Genomic DNA, 20,043 nt, shown 5'->3' with positions numbered 1-20,043 from the left:
CAGGCTGGTCTCAAACTCCCAACCTCAGGTGATCTGCCCACCTCGGCCTCCCAAAGTGCTGGGATTACAGGCACAAGCCACCGCACCCATCCAGCCCCTTTTTTAATTTAATGAAGTATTCTGAGATAGCATATTTAATCCTTGCAATTTTCAACAAGGTTGTCACAAACCTGGGAAGTAGACATCAGGCTCACACCGCTGTCTGCACTGATCTGGGACTTTTTCTCCTCTGTTTCACCAAGGTCAAAGACAGGTTTGATTACTTCAGGCCCTGAGTAGGGGAAGACTTCTGTTACTCAGTACACAAAGGCTAGGGGCAGGCTGGTAAACGGGGTGGGACAGCAGCATGGGCTAGTCCCAGACTTGGTTAGCCCATTCCAGTCACCTTTCCAAAGACTACCCCCAACTCAAGACCCACTGGAAAAAGAGGTCCCTAGATGCCTTAAGAACCAAGTAGGACTGGTCTCTGAGTTCTGCAGCCATCTTCTCAACTTGAGAAAATTCTGAACAAATCATCTTAAAACAGAAAAGTTGCACAAGGCCGGGTGCAGTAGCTCATGCCTATAATCCCAGCACTTTGGAAGGCCAAGGCAGGTGGATCACCTGAGGTCAGGAGTTTGGGACCAACATGATGAAACCCTATCTCTACCAAAAAATACAAAAATTAGCTGGGCGTGGTGGTGCATGCCTGTAATCCCAGCTACTGGAGAGGCTGATGCAGGAGAATTGCTTGAGCCCTGGAGGCAGAGGTTGCAGTAAGCCAAGATCACACCACTGCACTCAAGCCTGGGCAACAGAGCAAGACTCCATCTCAAAAAAAAAAAAAGAAAAGAAAAGCTCTGCAAACAAATGTCTAAACCACATTCCACAGCACTCAGAGTCTGAGTTTCACTGGTACCTGAGACCATTTAATGTTCCCCAGGTCACTTAATGCTTCCCAAACAAATGTGTCTAAAGGAGCTAGAAAAGGCTGGGCCTGATGAGAAAAGAAAAACCAGCTGTTTTGGTAGGCACTGCTGATCCCCATCCTACAACTTCTACATTTGAGATAAAAACCACCCCTCTTTTCCCCCACCCACCCACAATGGTATGGCAGAAGGACAGAATGACAGAAAGCAAGAAAGCGTGCCTAGGCAAGCCACCAGAGAGTTGGGCAGCTACAGACTCAACATGGAGGGACAGCAACCATCTCTGCCAACTGTGCCCACAGGCCTTCTAACAGGTGAGGGAGATATAAGCCAATGGGGGCCACTAAAATAGGCAAATGTCCTCCCCACCAACTCTGAAGCAACAGAGAACCAAGTTCTGGGGAGTTGTATGCAGCAGACACCTGGTTATAGCCTGACTGCCACGAGGGAGAGGGAAAGAAGCGGCCTCCATGCCACACGCCTAGGAGTCACATGCTACCTACCTGCTGCCATTCCAAACACCCACTAAGAGCAAATTTGGGGTGGGGCTGACAAAGGGAGCCTGCCCCAACTGGGCCTGGGGAGTTGGCAGGTATGGAAGACTTGGGAACAGGAAGGGGCATTTGTTCCTTACTCTGTTTTTCCAAAGCTTTTTGCTTTTTCACTTCCTGGTGCTTGTTCCACAATTCTACCCCAGATGCAATGCAAGCAGGAGAGAAAGACAGAGAGTCAGAGGCTGGTCAGACAGACGAAATGGAAACCCACCCACCCAAGTCGATTCAGTCTCAGGTACCGGATTACCAACCAAGAGATACAAAGATATCTTCATAGGGAGAAGGGGCAGGAATAGAGAGAGCTAACCCTCCACCCAAACGACATGAACTACAGATTCCAAATTCCTAATTCCAACCCCAACGTGGCAGTAAAAACCCACAGAATTTAGAGCTGGAAGGGCCCTCAACAAGCTCCTTCGTTTCTGCATGAGGAAACTGGCCCTAAAGAGGCTGGAGCACTTCATCAAGATCATGTAACTCAGGATCCATTTAAACTCCCACCATACCATGCTCTCTCTGCCAAATGAGCTGGGAAAGGGCAATTTTTATAGATTCGAATGAGACAGATGAACACCTCAAGCAGCCAGAGTTTCAGAAGCACAAACACCAATCTGTTTGATTCACTGGACTGAACAGAGGCCAAATCATGCAGGCAGTTAGCATCCCTCCTCATTGCTCCTCAAGAAACCAACTCGCCCCCAGAGTCAGTGCCTGCCCTGCAACCAATGATGTGGAGAAATGCCTCTAGTTGAGGTAACAGAGAACATAAAATGGTCAAGACCAGCACCTTCATAGGGGAAAGCAGACAGAATGGCAACCACAGCAATTCTCTTCCTGGAAGGAACTTCGGAGTGTACTTAGTATGATCTCCTCTTTTCCCAGATGAAGAGACAGAGACCCTGAGAGGGGAAGTTATTTGCCCAAAGTTGCATTCCTACTTGGAGGCAGATATGGGACTGAAACTCGAGACCTCCAGACTGGCAGGTCTGTACTTTTTCTAAAGTATTACATGAGGCAGGAGAAAGCCAGGAGTTGACTGCTACTAGAATAACATCCTGCTGGCTAGGGAAGTGTAGCTCCCCTAAAAAGGAATCTGGTTCCATGTCACTATTTATGGGAACATAAGGCAACTGCTAATGGCCACGGAAAAGAGACATCAGCTGGAAGCAGAGTGCCTAGGGACTTAAAACCAGAAAAAGAAGGAAAGATCCAACCTTGAAGACTCAAGGTCAAGCAGGGAGTGAGTCAAACAGAGGTGATGCCCAGAAAGCTCACTAAGGCACTGGAGAAACACCGAATGTACACAAGATTTTAATCAAGTCCAGTGAGAGAGGGTTTCAAGAAGAACTGACTCGGAAACTGACATGTCAAAGATGCAGAACCCAGGGAAATCGGGTTGCCAGACTTGCCCCAGAGGAGCACATTCCAAGGCAGTATAACAGCTGAAATGGGAGGACACTGGCTTCAGGGACACAAATGTTATGACTATATAGCCGAAAGACACATCTGTAAACTTCCTGAGCACTTCCAGGAATTCTCCCCACTATGTGAAGAAATGCAGATGTAAATAAAAAGAGCAGCCAGGAGTACAGCTCAGACCCCCTACAGTAAGCCTCACTGGGCCTTCTAAACAAAACTCCATTCTTCTAAGATATGGGACAGGGGGTGGCTGTGGATGAAGCAGAAGAACTAGAGAAGTACAAAGAAACACCACTAGAAATGGACAGAGGCCCTTCCCTCTCTAGGAAGCAAAGCATGGGGAAGAGAAAGGCGGGATTCTGGATGAACTGAGGAGAGAGGGATATTTAAGCAGCCAGGACCCCTTCACTGCACCAAACACATGGATACATACCAATAGATGCTATAAAATTTTCTTCCTTTAAACTTCTGGTGTCCAGTTCCTTAGGACCCTTTCCTGTGGCACTGGGTGCCCGAGGTCCCAGCTGGGGAACTCTCAGCTGTGCCATAGCCTTTGGGTCCCCCCGCCCAGCTAGGCCAGGATCCTTGCCAACTGAGGTATTTACACTTTCTGTTGGACTTCTCTTCCGCTTGTCTGGTTCTGAGGGAAAAAAAAAAATCAAGAGGTCAAAAGAGGTAGTGAGTAGGAATCAAGGTACAGATGTGAGGTGGGAGGAGCCAGTGAACAGGAGGATGTAGAATGGAAGAAGTTCAAGGAAAGATGAGGTGATGTCTTAGTTTTGGTAACAAAAAACACCCACTATGTATAAACATGCACTAGAAAATGAAATCCCAAAGCCTGATGGGAAGCAGCGTGGCACTGGGAAACTTTTCCTGGGGACAAATACATTTTCTCTTCGGGAGACAAATGGGAGAGTTGGGGATGGCGTGATGCCCAGCAGGTATGATCCCTACCTTTACTATAGTAGTGGGTCTGGGCGATCTCCAGAAGCCCAAAGATGCTGGCCATGCCACCCAGACCCGCATGGGCATACGACTGCTCCAGGCTGAGGACTGTGCACTTGAGGAGGTCTAACATTCCCTTGTACACCTTTCGACTGATCTCCTGCAACAGTAACCCAGGGGCTGGCATTGGCAAATTGCCTTTGGTGCTCACATCCCTCTCCCCAGTTACCCCAACTCCCTGCCCTCAACACTGACCACATCCGGGATGATGTCCTGCCGGGCATCGTCCTCTGACTGCACCGTGCGGTTCAGCTTGCTCAGGACAAAGACTCGCAGCTGCTCACTCTCCAGCAGCCGGCGCACCTTTTTCATGTTGAGCCAGCCAACTCCCTGGCCGTCCAGCACGCTGTGCACCACCTCCTTCAGAAACTGCTGGTTCTCACTACAGGGTCCACACACCACTTCTGTGGTCATTAGCTCCTTTGCAGAGCAGACCCCCCCACAACTTTCACCCAAACTAAACGTCTGCCTCCAGGGGTAAAACACAAAGCCACATCTCTGAATGTCCAAGTCCACCACATTCCCCACCTCTCCAGAGAATCTGATTTACCCAAACACCCACCACTGCTGATTCACCCCCCTCAACTGACAACCGTCAGCTGTCACTGTTGCATGGGGATCGAGTCAGAATGAGAAGTGCTGCCAAGAAATTGATTACATCTACCCCACTGAGAGCTCCTCTCTCACTCTTGAGCATCCCTAAGGGTCTGTAAAGGAACCACCCACCTCTACCTGAGAACTTTTAAAAGAGCCCTGCTGTTTATTACCTAGAATTGCTGGATCGCCCCTGGGGTGACGGAGGTTCTCTTTTCACTGTTGGGCTATGTTTAATGACAGACGACTTCTGATCCACTAACGCCCTCCTGTTTCCTGTGGTGGGAAGGCAAGAATGAGACACATCACTATTTAGCTCAGGAGCTCATGCTAGCACATCCCTGAGTAGCCATGTTCCACGCCCGCTCCTCAGAAGGGTTGGGTGAGGGTGGTACCAAGGCATCACACGTAGGTAGAAACCAGCCATGGCAATGTGGAGGAGGTGGGGATGGAGACTCAGGCCACTCCACATGCACCAGCAGCACGCCCCATGGGCAAGCATGGGCATCACGGGGGACGGGGCAAGTAGGTCACTCATGTGACACTGCTTGCTCCATGAGGAGGATGGCCCTTGGGCAGGCACAGAAGACGCTAGAGAAAAAAAAAAGATCATGCACAGCTCACAGGCAAGACCCACCTTCACCACTCCCGGGGCCGGCTTCAGTAACAATCTCCATTAGAGTATTTAGCCCAAATACTGGGACACAAAATACACAATTAGTAGGTGCACCACAATACCGCAACCCCTCTACCCCTCCGAGGAGCAGTAAGCCAGATAATCTGAGCATTCTCCCAAAGCTTGAGGAATGCACATAACCTTGGTTCTTGACACCTCAGAGCTGGAAGCCAAGTGACCAGGAGACAACCAAGGCTCTAAGAAAAGACCATTCTTAAGACTGTGGCCTCTCAAAGCCTGGGGCAGGTAAATGACACAGGGAGCCTTCAGGTACTGAACACACACATGCATGAAAGAGGAACCGCTGGTTTTCAGAAAACATCCAGCACATGGGGCCAGGGGCCTGAGGGAATGCGCAGGGAAGCGACTATCTTGCAGATGCTGTTGTGGGGAATGTGGTGGGGGTATGAGGATGAGAGGTGGGTGAGAGCGTAAGTGCAGCAAATGCGACAAAGCATCAGCATGCAATGAAAGAGTTTCAATCATCTTCTCTTCAAAGGTACTAAATGAAGGCCAGTGACACTGACACCCTTCCATCCCTAGCCTACCACATGTGGATTCCCTGGCAGTGCTAGTTTGCTCCTTACACTACCAGCTCTGATGTCCCTTTGCCCACCTGTCTCATGTTCCCATCCCCAGCAAAGAACATGCCTTAGACTCCTGGCAATTTTGTTTTGTTTATTTCTCTTCTTTTTTTTAGGAGACAGGGGTTTCACTCTGTGGTCCAGGCTGGAGTGCAGTGGCCTAATTATAGGTCACTGTACCCCAAACTCCTGGGCTCAAGTGAACCTCCTGCCTCAGCCTACCAAGTAGCTAGGATAACAGGTGTGAGCTACTGCACCCAGCTAACCTGACGTTTTTTACCACCGGGAATGAGAGGCCAGTTAAAGAATACATGGGGTTGCTTCTCATTGTACTTCCTTCCACAGTTAAATATTTTGGCACACCATCCAGAAAAAACAAACAAAATCAAGCTGGGTGCTGTGGCTCACACCTGTAATCCTGGAACTTTGGGAGGCCGAGGCAGGCAGATCACTCAAGGTCAGGAGTTCAAGACTAGCCTGGCCAAACATGGCAAAACCCCGTCTAAACTAAAAATACAAAAATTAGCAAGGCATGGTGGCACATGCCTGTAATCTCAGCTACATGGAAGGCTGAAGCATGTGAATGGCTTGAGCCTGGATGACGGCAGTTGCAGTGAGCCGAGATCACGACCCTACACTCCAGCCTGGGTGATGGGGTGACAATCTGTCTCAGGAAAAAAAAGAAAATCAAAATCAGAAAATCCCCTGAAACTGTCAGATATCACAAACCAAATTCAAATAAGGTCTTAACTGCCCCTAGAAACTAACCAATACCACCTGGTGCACTCAGAGGCCCTGGGGCGACATGAAGTCACGGTGAGAGGCTGAGTTCTGTGAACATGCCAGGCTCTCCATAACCATTCTCTAGTGGGCTAGCTCCTTGGCATGGAGTTTGTCCTAAGTTCATGCAGTGGCAACCCAGCAGACGACTGGGGGTGGCTGATGACCCCACGTTAATCATGTAACCTGACAGGGTCCTCCTGAGAAGCAGCAGTAATCCCACAGTTGCCACTGACCTATATGACATAACAGGGACCTCTCTAGCTACGAAGATGGTTTCCATCTAACAACCATCGGAGCCCAGGATGTGCAGTGAAAGCCATGAGGAGCAACATGAGGGATGACAGCCAGGTCAAAGGATTCACCAAACGCAGGGCTCCTGACATAAACCCACAGGCCCAAAGTATCTCCTGGAAAAACCTGGCTTGGCAAAAGGAAGGCTGTAGTTACCTTTCAGACTGGGGAAGGGCGTGGCCTTCTCTCGGGCACCTTTGGTGGGCAGTGTGAGGTTTGAAAGACTGAAGCTGGTACTGTGGTTCCGATAGAGGCTGCCTATCAAGGGGAGGGTGCGAGAGCAATGACTTGGCAGAGTAAGTAATCAAAGCATTAGACTAATGACTGTAAGCATCAGCACCTCCCTCCTTCTCAAACACAATCCCAGTTTGGTGGATCAGATCACCTCTGATTTGTCTTAGAAAGGATCAAGTCTAACTGTAGGCAAACAATGGAGACATTGCCAGGATCAGCCAAAACTCAGTAACAGCTTTCTCTGTCCACCCCACATAATATCCAAGTCTCTCATCCGCTGCACAGCATGAAAGCTGGCAGTTAACAGGCTTCCAGTCTGAAGCTGGCACTGTCTTTGGCTAATGAAGAAACTCACAATCACAGTGATCCTCTATACTGGCTCCCCCTAGTCCGTGGTCTGTCTTCAGTCTTTAACTGATACCACCCCACACTGCTGGAAATACTCTCTAAGCACAAATATCAGTCTCATATTGATTTCAAAGCACATTCACGGAAGAGTTCTTCATGAGGCAAAGAAGATACCAGGTACAGAACCAAATCAAATTTGACCAGAATATTTCCACAAATAAAAGTACAAGTGTGTGATTTTGAATTTACTGCCTATTTCCAGTTGCCCATCCAGCTATCTTACCTGAAACAGACTGAAATGTCCAGGCATAATGATAATGACTAATCGGTACCTGTCCTTTCCTGACCTCACTTGAAAACACCTTATTCAGTATCACCTAGATGACTGGATTAGGGCTTGTTAATGTTAACCCAGCCCTACATCTGAAGTTCTAAGCAACATTTGCCATAGTAAGGCTCTGCTGTAGAGAAAATGGAACACAGAAAGGAAAGCGAGAGCTGAAGGCACTTACTGGCAAAAGACATGATGCCCCCGAAGCCCTCGGTGCTGGTGTTGGAGACGGTGGAGTTGGGAGAGCTTGCCCGAGAGTCTGACTCTGCATCGGAGTCACTTGCCAGTCTCAAGCTGTTGGGCCGCAGCAGCTTTTGAGCCCTTGAATGCACAGTGGCAACTATGAGCCCCACGCATGGGTACCTGACCTTGGGAGTATGGGCCTTACGCTACACTGCAGTCGCCGCTCCCTTCCCGTAATTCCTAAACCCCTGGATCAAAACACCACCCTGTGGGGATGGCAGGACCAGGACAGCATTCAGACTTCTCAGACTTTCTGATTAACCCTCGCCCAGGGTCCATTGAGGTGAGGTCCTTCAGTCACCCATCTAGAAGGGATCCCCAGGCTCTCACCGATTGCCATTGACATGTTGGCTGAATCGGGGAGTGTAACTTTCCCCCTGCTCATCCTCATCTTCCTCAGGGGGAAAGCCATATTGGGGCTCGAAGTATGGATTGTCATAGATTCGCCGGCGCACTGACCCCTCTCCAATTTCTGTCTGACGTCTGTCCACGTTCGACTTGCTGATGCTGGGAGGCACGGAAGGGAGGGGCTTGGAGACGCCTACTGCTGCCTTATCATCCATCTCCGTAGAGTCAGCAGGTTCCTAAAGGCCATGTGAAATTAAAAGTGGTTACCTGCTGCCCAATGGTACCTTCCTGTAATCCCAGTTTGGCAGGGCTGGGCCAGGCCTGTTGGATTTCCAGCCTAAGGAATGTGTGGGAAAAGATCTCTGAGTCACCCCGTTCTCCATCCCCACAAACTATATAAGGGGGATCATATGTGTACCCTGAAAAAAGCCTGATGACCTCCTTCTGGGGTCAAAACTAGGTCTCTTAGGCTGTAATCTCTAGGGTCCATGAAAAGGAAGATGAGAAAATTGTGTGAGAAGAAGCTAATTAATTGCTACAGCCTAGCTTTCCTCATAGACGAGGCCCATATCCCAGGGAGTGGTTCTCATCCATCGCTCCTCACTTACAGAGTTGGCTCCATGAATAATGGTGCTGGGGCTGCTGCTGGCGGTGGTACTGGAGCTGGAGCGCAGTGGGGGGTTTTCCTGAGAGTTCTCACTGTCTGGGCCAGGCTCTTCTGCTTCCTTCTGGTTCTGCAACTCGTCAATCTCCACCTCGCTGGCATCCCCCAGTGCTGCATGCGTCAGAGGGTCCACATCTGCCAAAACCCAAGGGGGCAGGTTTAGACCACCCCATCCCTGGACCCCAACCCTTGCCCAGGGCTGGCCAATCTCCCCAAGCACACTTACTGGGAGTATCACCATTAATGTCACATTTCATCATTTCACTGACAAAGTCACCAAGGGAAGAGTAAGAAGAGCTTGAATTGTCATAATCCATACTATCACTGCCACTGCAGGAGGGAAGCACATATAAAACAAAACAGAAAGGGACAGGGAGAAGACCTGCAATCAGCACCAGGAAAACTGACAAGGGGGAGCACTCCGAACTCAAGGCCAGGGAACAAATCAAATAAGAAACCAAGAAAAACAGTCAATCAAAGCATAAAGACTGATATGGAGGCTGGGCACAGTAGCTCACACCTGTAATCTCAGGACTGGGAGGCTAAGGTGGGCGGATCACCTGAGGTCTGTAGTTTGAGACCAGCCTGGCCAACATGGTAAAACCCCATCTCTCCTAAAAATACAAAAAGTAGCCAGACACAGCTGGGAGTGGTGGCTCACACCTGTAATCCCAGCACTTTGGGAGGCCGACAGGGGCAGATCATGAGGTCAGGAGATTGAAACCATCCTGGTTAACACAGTAAAACCCCGTCTCTACTAAAAATACAAAAAATTAGCTGAGTGTGGTGGCATATACCTGTAGTCCCAGCTACTCAGGAGGTTGAGGCAGGAGAATTGCTTGAACCCAGGAGGCGGAGGCTGCATTGAGCTGAGATTGAACCACTGCACTCCAGCCTGGGCAAGAGAGCAAGACTCTGTCTCAAAAAAAAAAAAAAGTAGCTGAGTGAGCACAGTGGCTCGTGCCCATAATCCCACCATTTCTGGAGACCAAGGCAGGCAGATCACTTGAGGTCAGGAGTCTGAGACCAGTCTGGCCAACACGGTGAAACCCTGTCTCTACTAAAAATACAATAAATTAGCTGGGTGTGGTGGCATATGCCTGTAATCCCAGCTACTCATGAGGCTGAGGCAGGAGAATCACTTGAACCCAGGAGGCAGAAGCTGCAGTGAGCTGAGATCATGCCATTGCACTCCAGCTTGGGCAACAGAGTGAGACTCCATCTCAAAATAAATATATATACATATATATACACACAAAAAAATTAGCCAGGTGAGGTGGCGGGACCTGTAGTCTCAGCTACTCAGAAGGTGGAGGCAGGAGAATCGCTTGAACCTGGGAGGCAGCGGTTACAGTGAGCTGAGATCACATCACTGCACTCCAGCCAGGGCGACAGAGCGGTGAGAGTGTCACACGCACACAAAAAAACTGATATGGGAAGCCTATGAGAGTTTACCTCCTCTGTGCTAAAGAAAGGCTAGTGAGAGCCTCTTCACCTTAAAACCTGACTGCTGCTCTGAGGATGCTCACCTATCATCAGTAGGTTCGGAGTCAGATTCCCGCTCTGGTGGTACACTCAGGGCCTCAGCCAGCTGGGAATTGCTGTCATAGACGCGATAGTGGATGGGCTGCAGCTGATGAGCGTACCACTTTGGCTTGTCACCAATCAGGGCTGGATCAAACATATCTACCCCATGAGGGAAAAGAACAGAGAGTCAGCAGCAAGGAAGAAAAGGCAAGCAACGCCTGAAAGAAAGGCAGGAAAAAGTCTAAAGCAGAGCAAGGATAGAAGGGAAAGGTCAAAGATTAGCAAAGGAAAAAGCAAAGTCCATCAGGAAGACAGAGGCAGAAGGCAGAGCAAAGCAGAGTGGAGGGCAGGTGGACTCACTGTTGTGAATTCGCTGAAAGGCATAATTGGTGGGATTAAGGATCCATTCCCCAAAGTACTCCACAGCCTGAGTCCTGGCCAATTTCTCAGCAAAAGGAGTCTGCCGGGGACGTGAGGCTAGAAAGGAGCCAGCTTGAAAAGCCACCACAGGCCGAGGGAAGAGGCGCAGGGTACGCGTGTGCATCTGAAACCCCTGCAGCACGTTGGCAGAGTTGAAAAACCGTACCATGGCAACCCTGGGGAAGAAGGAGATCATGAGAAAATTCGAGACCCATGTCCTGTAGGATAAGGATTCCCATGATCCAAAGTCTCAGAACACCTTCCAAAGCCATCATTTAACAGGCTTCCAACATCAAGGGGAGAGGTAGCTTAAAGCATTATCAGCCCCCTCATCATTCTAAGCACATGGTTTACTATTTTCTTCACTTTGCTTTTACTATGGTAGAAAATAACAACCAACTATGGTACATACTTTATATATACAGAAATCCTGGGCTGGGTGTGGTGGCTCATGCCTGTAATCCCAGCACTTTGGGAGGCCAAGGCGGGTGGATCACCTGAAGTCAGGAGTTCAAGACCAGACTGGCCAACATGGTGAAATGCCGTCTCTACTAAAAGTATAAAAATTAGCCGGACGTGGTGGTGGGCGCCAGTAATGGTGGTGGGCACTCAGGAGGCCTAGGCAGGAGAATCGCTTGAAATCAGGAGATGGAAGCTGTAAGTGAGCTGGGACTGTGCCACTGCACTCCAACAAGAGAAAGACACCATCTCCCAAAAACAAAGAAAAAACCCTGGTTCAGGAAATAGTCTGCCCCAAGGTCACTGAGAGCAAAGAGATCAATTTAAGAACTCAAGATTATACAGTCAGCTTGGTCTTACCTGGTTGCAACATCCACAGAATCCACATCATTGCCATAGATGAGTGGGTTGAATTCAGTGGAGGGTGTGGACTGCAGGTCATTAGAAGGTCTTCCCAAGAGAAGGGGGATCTCCTGGCCCTCATGAAACTTTTCCAGATTGAGGATGGGCTGGGTATTGAGACTCATGCTGGCCAAGGCCTGTAGAACAACAAGAAAATTCCTTATACAAGGCACATTCCTGGGGAGCTAGCCAATCTCAACTCCAAAGAAAGAGCCTTCCTGAAGTTTTCTACCTCCTATTCTCTGGTCAAAAATTTCTACAACAAAGAACAGTGCTAATTTGCAAATCATGGTTAACCTGCTTCAGACCTTTCATCCCTGAAATAAAAGCCCAAATATTTCAGCCTTTAGAAAACAGTCTGAGTTGGCTGGGCACCATGGCTCATGCCTGTAATCCCAGCACTTTGGGAGGCTGAGGTGGGTGGATCACCTGAGGTCAGGAGTTCGAGTCCAGCCTGACCAACATGATGAACCTCCATCTCTACTAAAAATACAAAAATTAGCCAAGCATGGTGGCATGCACATTTAATCCCAGCTACTAGGGAGGCTGAGACAGGATAATCGCATGAACCAGGGAGGCGGAGGTTGCAGTGAGCCGAGATGGCACCACTGCACTTTAGCCTGAGCAACAAGACTGAAACCCCATCTCAAAAAAAGAGAACAGTCTGAACTATGTAGCTCTCCATCTTAAGACAACCTAGCTGAAGGCAACCTGATCATATCTGAAGTCCAGGACAGTAGTTTTCAAAATTATTAGTCATTGGCTGGGCACGGCAGCTCATGCCTGTAATCCCAGCACTTTGGGAGGCCAAGGTGGACGGATCACCAGATCAGGAGTTCGAGACCAGCCTGACCAACATGGTGAAACCCCATCTCTACTGAAAAAAATACAAAAATTAGCTGGGCATGGTGGCACGTGCCTGTAATCCCAGCTACTCAGAAGGCTGAGGCAGGAGAAGTGCTTGAACCCAGGAGGTGGAGCTGAGATCACACCACTGCACCCCAGCCTGGGAAACAGAGCAAGACTCCACTCCCACCTAAAAAAAATTATTAGTCATTAAATGTTTTTAAAAATTGGAATCTATGTGAAAATACATAGAATGGATTTTGAAAACAGCTGCTCTGAAAGACACAGAAAGCAGAGCCTCACATGCTCAGGGCCTCCAAGCTAAATCAGCCCTTCAGAGACTCCATGGGGCAGGGTAAAGCCCACTGGTCAAGAGCAGCAGAGCGTCTCAAATGTCAGTGAGGTGAGGAATCACCCGGGAGGTTGTTAAAATGCAGATCCCCATTCAATTTGCCTGCGGTGATCCTGCACTTTAACAAGTCCAGGTGATACTAATTTTGCTGGTCCACAAACCACACTTTTAATAGCAGGGGTTAGAACACAGGATCGATGAGTCTAAGGATCTTAGCTCCTACAAACATTTAAAATATAATTCTAAAAAAATAAAAAATAAAAAAATTAAATATAATTCTAGCCAGATGCAGTGGCTCACATTTGTAACCCCAGTACTTTGCAAGGCCAATGTGAGCAGATCACCTGAAGTCAGGAGTTCAATACCAGACTGGCTAACATGGTGAAACCCCATCTCCACTAAAAATACTAACAAATTAGCTGGGCATGGTGGTGTGTGCTTGTAATCCCAGCTACTTGGTAAGCTAAGGAAAGAGAGTCTTTTGAACCCGGAAGGCAGAGATTGCAGCGATCTGAGATCACACCACTGCACCCCAGCCTGGTGACAAAGCAGGACTCCAACTCTAAATAAATATAATATAATTCTATATACTAATATCATATATGGAATTCCATAAATATAATATAATTCAATTTTGCATCCCATTAGTCATACTAAAGCAATCATCAAGACTGAAAACACAGCAAGTAAAGGCAGTTAGAGAACTTTCTGAACTTAAATTCCCACCAGACTCTGTAGTAACAAGGTATCATATTATAACAGCAGTGATAAAGCAACTGAGGTGAGAGGAATGATACAAAATGATGCAATTAAACCCAAACACAGCATCTACTAAGTACTTTTGACAACACAGAAAAAGGTTTCTACAGGCCCTTTAACTGAGCAGGGATTTCTAAAAATAAACACAGTGGTATCTACTGGAGGTCCTACAGAACAGAGTAGGCAGCGGAAGGGAATGAAGCTTTGTCACGTGTTACCTTCAGGTACTGTGTTCAGCATGCAGAGGAAGAAGAAAATCAATCAGTAAAAAATGGATGTGAGATTACTCAAAGAAAAGAATTTTTTTGTTTGTTCGTTTTGTTTTTTAGACAGTCTCACTCAGTTGCCCAGGCTGGCGTGCAGTGTCGTGATCTCAGCTCACTGCAACCTCCACCTCCCAGGTTCAACGAATTCTCCTGCCTCAGCCTCCAGAGTAGCTGAGACTACAGGTGCCTGCCACCACAGCTGGCTAATTTTTGTATTTTTAGTAGAGAGAGTATGGTTTTGCCATATTGGTCAGGCTGGTCTCAAACTCCTGACCTTGTGATCCGCCTGCCTTGGCCTCCCAAAGTGCTGGGATTATAGACAGGCGTGAGTCACCGCACCCAGCCAAAGAAAGGAATTTTTGAAGAAAGGAACCTCAGGATCAATTCTGGAAGATGATATAAGAGTAGCCAGACAGTCCACACTAATGCCCACCTAACGAGATGGAGAAAATGTTCTGAGGCCATAGAAAGTGGCACACATACAAGAAACAGAAAGTGGAGGGCTATTTTATACAGCACCATAAGCATTAGAAGATGGTAAGGCATACAATGAATTGGAATCAGAAACACTCTGAGATTCACTCTTCCATCCAGCATGGGACAGGCCTTTTCTTAAGCCTATCCAGGGTGAAGAATGTCTATGCCACTTGAAGTTGGACAGGAAACTGGCTCTGAGAATAGTTGTCTTCTGATAGCAATCCCACAGCATCTATTACTCCCCTTTCTTTCTTAATTCTTCACCTACCTGCTTTAAGTGCTTTTTCAGCTCTAATGATTCTGGTTCTGGAAGGATAGGCAGCACTTCTGCATTGGTGGGGGCAATCACCTGCACCGGAGAAATGATAAAAGATGAGACCTTAGAATTTACTGCTCAGGAATTTCACTTATATAAGAATAAGTAGGATGTATATACAATATTATTATATAAATGAATACGCATTACATAACTGCACAATAAGATATATGTACACACACATATATGGTATACATATCCATCTGAAAAGAAACATACTTAAATACTGTTGGTTATTATCTCTAGATAACAGAATTATGGTTTTCCTTTTCACTTATTTTATTTACACTTTTTTTTTTTAAGTTTTACAATGAACACACATAATGGCTTCCCACCCAAGTTTGAATGTACTCACACTGTAAAATGTTCATATAATTCATTAAGTCCGCACTGAAAGACAGTTTCTTACTGGAAACTATATCCCAGGGAAACCATTATGAGATGATCTATACCACATGTAATGGTCCTTAGATCACAACTGCCTGACTGCTCTTGGAGAATACAGGGTCGGGGGGGCTCTTAATTCTGGAAAAAATAAAACCTGTAATTCTCTGAGACCTAACCAAGGGCTTATTTGGCCAAAAAAGTAAAAGGAGCATTTTTTAAAAAACTGTTTTAAAAAAAACTGTTTCAATAAGTCTCACAAAAGAAACTATCCAACAACCTAGGACCTTCCTAAAAGGAATCAAGAAAAACAGATATTCCAGGATTGGTCTAGAACGCAATCCTGCTCTAGATTCTGCAGTGCCTCAGCCAGGAACCTCACCCTGTTGCTGTCCAGATCCACTAGCCATACGTCATCAGGCATTTTGAAGTCCAGTTTGTAGAGGAAAAAGCTGGCAGGAACCCCAATGATGTACGGGGTTGGAGCCAACAGCAGCTGTGGAAGTGATAAAGAAGGTGAGAAACAAAGACAAAACCTATCACGAGCACTTATCAAGTCAGGATTCTTCCAGATAAGGATATGCAGATACAATCCCTCTTCCAAAACCCTTGAGGCCAGATGTATTTGAAAATTCAGAATTTTTCAGATTTTTTAAAAGGTAATATGGTGCATTTTTTTGTATACAGTATTCCTTATCCACAATTTCACTTTGTTATTCCAGTTACCTGAGATAATCTGCACTCTGAAAATATTAAATGGAAAATTTCAGAAATGAACAATTCATAAATTAAAAACTGCAGCTTGATCATATCTGAAGTCGAAGACAATAGTTCTGAGAAGCATGATGAAATCTCATGCTGTCCTGCTCTGTCCCAACCGGACATGAATCATCCCTGTGTCCAGCATATCCATGCTGTATATGTGACCTGCCTGTAGCCATCTCGGTTATCAGAGCAACGATGTCAGAGTTTGTGTTCAAGTAACCTTTATTTTACTTAACAATGGCCCCAAAGCACAAGGGTACTGATGCTAGCAACTGGGATACACCAAAGAGAAGCCAAATATATGCCCACAGAGGCTGGGCGCAGTGACTCACCACTGTAATCCCAGAACTTTGGGAAGCTGAGACAGGAAGTTGATTAACTAAGGTCAAGAGTTCAAGACCAGCCTGGCCAACATGGTGAAACCCCGCCTCTACTAAAAATTAGCCAAGCATGGTGGCAGTGCCTGTAATCCCAGCTACTCAGGAGGCTGAGGCAGGAGAATCACTTGAACCCAGGTGGTGGAGGTTGCAGTGAGCCGAGATCAGGCCACTGTACTCTAGCCTGACAGAGGTGACAGAGGGTGACAGAGGGAGACTCTGTATCCAAAAAACCCCAAATATATGCCCAAAGAGAAGTTGTTAACCTCTTACTGTGCCTAAACTAAACTGTATCATTGCTATGTATGTATAGAAAAAAGCTATCTATGGTTTGAGGCATCCGCTGGGGGGTCGAAATGTATCCTCCACAGATAAGAAGGAACTACTGTATTATGTAACACCTGCAGCAGGGTAGCCAGTAGCCTATAGTCATTAACATTTATTGTGATAAATAAAAACTACAAATAGCATAAGTTTTGCCACCAGATCAGTTCAAATCAGTCAGATTTTGCAGACAAGTTAAGTTATAATAAAGGATTAAGAGCCGGGCGCGGTGGCTCACGCCTGTAACCCCAGCACTTTGGGAGGCTGAGGCAGGTGGATCATGAGGTCAAGAGATTGAAACCATCCTGGTTAACATGGTGAAACCTCATCTCTACTAAAAATACAAAAAATTAGCTGGGCATGGTGGCGTGTGCCTGTAATCCCAGCTACCCAGGAGGCTGAGGCAGGAGAATTGCCTGAACCCAGGAGGCGGAGGTTGCGGTGAGCGGAGGTTGCGGTGAGCTGAGATCGCGCCATTGCACTCCAGCCTGGGTAACAAGAGCGAAACTCCGTCTCAAAAAAAAAAAGGATTAAGAACCAGCACTGACTTGCAACTTCTTTGGGCATTGGGTCTCCTCCCTCAGGAAGACAAAGGTGACAAAGCCGGAAGACGCCTTGAGACTCACCTGCTCTGCTGATGCCATGCAGGTGGGAAGCAGCGGGATGACAGGAAACATATACTCCAGTGGGTAGATCATTGCCACGAATGCCATCACAGACATGGAGAGTGCATTGTAGTCTCGGGACTGGAGCACCACCTGTCATGACCCATCCCATAAGAATCACTCCAAAACATAAAATAAGGTTTACAAGAAAATAGCTTCCAACATTACAATTTGGTTTCCACTTCACCATACCTACAGCTCCAGCTTTGTCTCTCCCACTGCCCCCTGCCCCACCACGCCTGCCACGTCCCAACCCAGGCACAATGGTGATCCTCCCTCACCTGAAATATGTAAATCACTCCCTTACCTTCCTAGTTCTTGTAATGCCCATCCCAGGACAACTCACTGAAACAGAACTACTGATATTTCCAAAGAATTAGGTCAGTACAGTTAAGGATAAGCCCTATGAATGGTAAATCCTCTGAACACGTCCCATATGATACCAGTATCTTAATTCAACCCACATCTAAGGAATACCTGCTGTATACCAGGCATCATGTTACCTCCTGAAGACACAAAGATGAAAAAGATATAGTCCCTGTCCTCCAAGAGCTTATGGTCTGGCCACTGGCATATCTAAGAATTCCTCCCCTAGAAAGATCTAGGAAGCTGGCCTCTCACCTTGTGCTCTAACAGAATGCAGGTTAGCACCTGGAGACAGGCGTCTACACCCAGAAGTTCCAAGGGAAGGTGCAGTGGGAAATCCACTAGGGTGAATCGAGATGGGTCTGGAAGAGCAAAGGTCAGAGCTGGCTGGAGATCCTTGGGTAAGACTTCGATGTCTACTCGCTTCTGCCCAGAGACGGGTACTGGGGAACGCAGCAATCGATAAATCCAGGCCTCAATCTCTCGAAGATCATGCAGAAGGGCACTTGACTTCTCCTCTACCAGCAGTGATCCAGTAAAGATCCGCCACATGGTGTCCCTGAGAAGCAGACAGCAGGAATCAGACACATTAGCATCAGGAACTGATACCCCACTGCAACCCAGTATCACCATAGAGGCTGTAACGATGACAGCAGGAAAAGGAGCATCGTTAGGAAAGCCCAGTCTCTGAGCTCAGATAGAACCAGAAGGTATATAGAATGACAACAAGTATGAAAATATACGTTGGGTAAGACTTACTGTCCTGACCACCGTTAAACATCAGATTCTTGAGCACTACTCCAAACACAATTTTGGAAGGTCTAACTCTGCAGCAGTCTTTTGCTTAGTAAAGATGAACTCTTGGCCGGGTGAGGTGGCTCAGCCATGTAATGCCAGCACTTTGGGAGGTCAAGGCGGATGGACCACCTGAGGTCAGGCATTTGAGACCAGCCTGGCCAACACGGTGAAACCCCATCTCTACTAAAAATACTAAAATTAGCTGAATGTGGTGGTGCGCACTTGTAATCCCAGCTACTCGGGACGTTAAGGCAGAAGGATCACTTGAACCCAGGAGGCAGAGGTTGCAGTAAGCCGGGATCGTACCACTGCATTCCAGACTGGGCAACAGAGCAAGACTCTGTCTCCAAAAAAAAAAAAAAGATTTAAATATCTTTTTATCGAAATATGCTTAAACAGGTCTGAAGTACCTTGAGCTGTAGAGGAAATTTCCTATGCCCCTCAAAGATCAGCTACATGGAATCTCTAAATGCTTCCCCTCTGTCGGGCATCAGCAGCAAGCTGTACCTTTGTACACCTCGAGGGATGCCCAGTTTCTTGCCCAGCAGGCGCTCGCTACAGCAGTCCACCAGGCGCTTGAGGGTATACAGACACTCTCGGAAGGTGGAGAAGAAAGGGTAGTGACTGAGCACACACAGGGATGTGAGAGTACTGTTTCGGGAGCGGCTCCCCGCCTTGGTCCGGCGTTTGCCCCGAGGAGACTGGTTCACATCAGGGGTGGAGTCGGCACTGGGAGGTTGCAGGGATGAGCCACTCTCTGAACTCTCGGTGCCACCCTCTTCTGAGGCACAGGTGGCACGGGTTCCTTCCCTCCCACGGGACCCTGCCCCACCTTCCCCCTTCTCCTTAGGGATTCGCTTTTGGAAGGAGCGGTAGAAGTTAACACAGATGCCATATCGTGTGACTCCAGTGTCCTTGTCAGTGAGGGTGAAGACGAAAGAGGTATCATCCCGAAGGCTCATGCGCCGCTGCCGCACACTGAGGCAGCCCTCAGGCTGGCAGAAGAACACTACATCCGGGGGCAGGGGAAACTCAGCGTGGTCCTCTAATGGGTATCGCCGTAGCAATTCAGGAGTCTGGGCCACACTATCACTGCTCGGGTGCCTGAAGAACATAAAGACACATTCAGCAGCCTGAATGGGGTATCACATTTTAACCACAGCCAACAAATAAAGCTCAAGATGCTGTTTGGGATAAAGTAACCTAACTGAAACACCCTGGAAAACATGGGTGCTGTCTGCCACATAGAGCTGCCGGCTAAGAGAAGTCTATACTGTCATGAAGGCACTATTCTGAAACAAAGGTGAGATTTCAGCCATAAAAATATCACTAACACCTCAAGATGATTAACACCCTTTAAAGTGAATTAGCTAATAAACTACCAAAAGAGCATACACAGAGAAGGAACTTATAATGTACTTCTCCTTTTCCAAAATAAGAAAACTGAGGAATAAAGAGTACGTTTGCTTGACATCAGGAAGATGTTAGTTAAGAGAAGGGTTTTGCTTTCAATGCATCTATGTTGTTTTCCCTACTGGCTCCAATGCTCCCCACAGGG

At 47.5% G+C, this 20,043-nt stretch overlaps 1 protein-coding gene across 50 annotated transcripts in view; it reads right to left on the bottom strand.

Moving 5' to 3' along the window:
* MADD (MAP kinase activating death domain) overlaps positions 1–20,043 on the bottom strand; it is a 55,848-nt gene that overhangs the window by 31,842 nt on the left and 3,963 nt on the right. For 9 of the 50 annotated variants that reach the window (XM_009008060.5, XM_009008078.5, XM_054240841.2 and 6 more), the window contains exons 3-22: positions 18,993–19,589; positions 17,943–18,246; positions 17,283–17,414; positions 15,573–15,686; positions 14,759–14,839; positions 11,749–11,927; positions 10,870–11,105; positions 10,512–10,668; positions 9,209–9,312; positions 8,927–9,117; positions 8,301–8,554; positions 7,909–8,048; positions 6,971–7,072; positions 5,118–5,177; positions 4,654–4,756; positions 4,082–4,268; positions 3,836–3,986; positions 3,315–3,521; positions 1,543–1,596; positions 171–271 (exon numbers count right to left, since the gene is read on the bottom strand). In XM_009008060.5, coding sequence (XP_009006308.2) covers positions 171–271; positions 1,543–1,596; positions 3,315–3,521; positions 3,836–3,986; positions 4,082–4,268; positions 4,654–4,756; positions 5,118–5,177; positions 6,971–7,072; positions 7,909–8,048; positions 8,301–8,554; positions 8,927–9,117; positions 9,209–9,312; positions 10,512–10,668; positions 10,870–11,105; positions 11,749–11,927; positions 14,759–14,839; positions 15,573–15,686; positions 17,283–17,414; positions 17,943–18,246; positions 18,993–19,589 — 3,454 coding nt within the window. The remainder of the gene's footprint in view (positions 1–170; positions 272–1,542; positions 1,597–3,314; positions 3,522–3,835; positions 3,987–4,081; positions 4,269–4,653; positions 4,757–5,117; positions 5,178–6,970; positions 7,073–7,908; positions 8,049–8,300; positions 8,555–8,926; positions 9,118–9,208; positions 9,313–10,511; positions 10,669–10,869; positions 11,106–11,748; positions 11,928–14,758; positions 14,840–15,572; positions 15,687–17,282; positions 17,415–17,942; positions 18,247–18,992; positions 19,590–20,043) is intronic. The other 41 variants (XM_054240849.2, XM_035262590.3, XM_035262565.3 and 38 more) reach the window with 7 other exon arrangements.

This window comes from Callithrix jacchus, chromosome 10 (genome assembly GCF_049354715.1).
Source record: "Callithrix jacchus isolate 240 chromosome 10, calJac240_pri, whole genome shotgun sequence".
NCBI lineage: Eukaryota > Metazoa > Chordata > Mammalia > Primates > Cebidae > Callithrix > Callithrix jacchus.
Note: the sequence above shows the minus strand (reverse complement) of the source record. Positions and strands in the feature narration are given on the sequence as shown.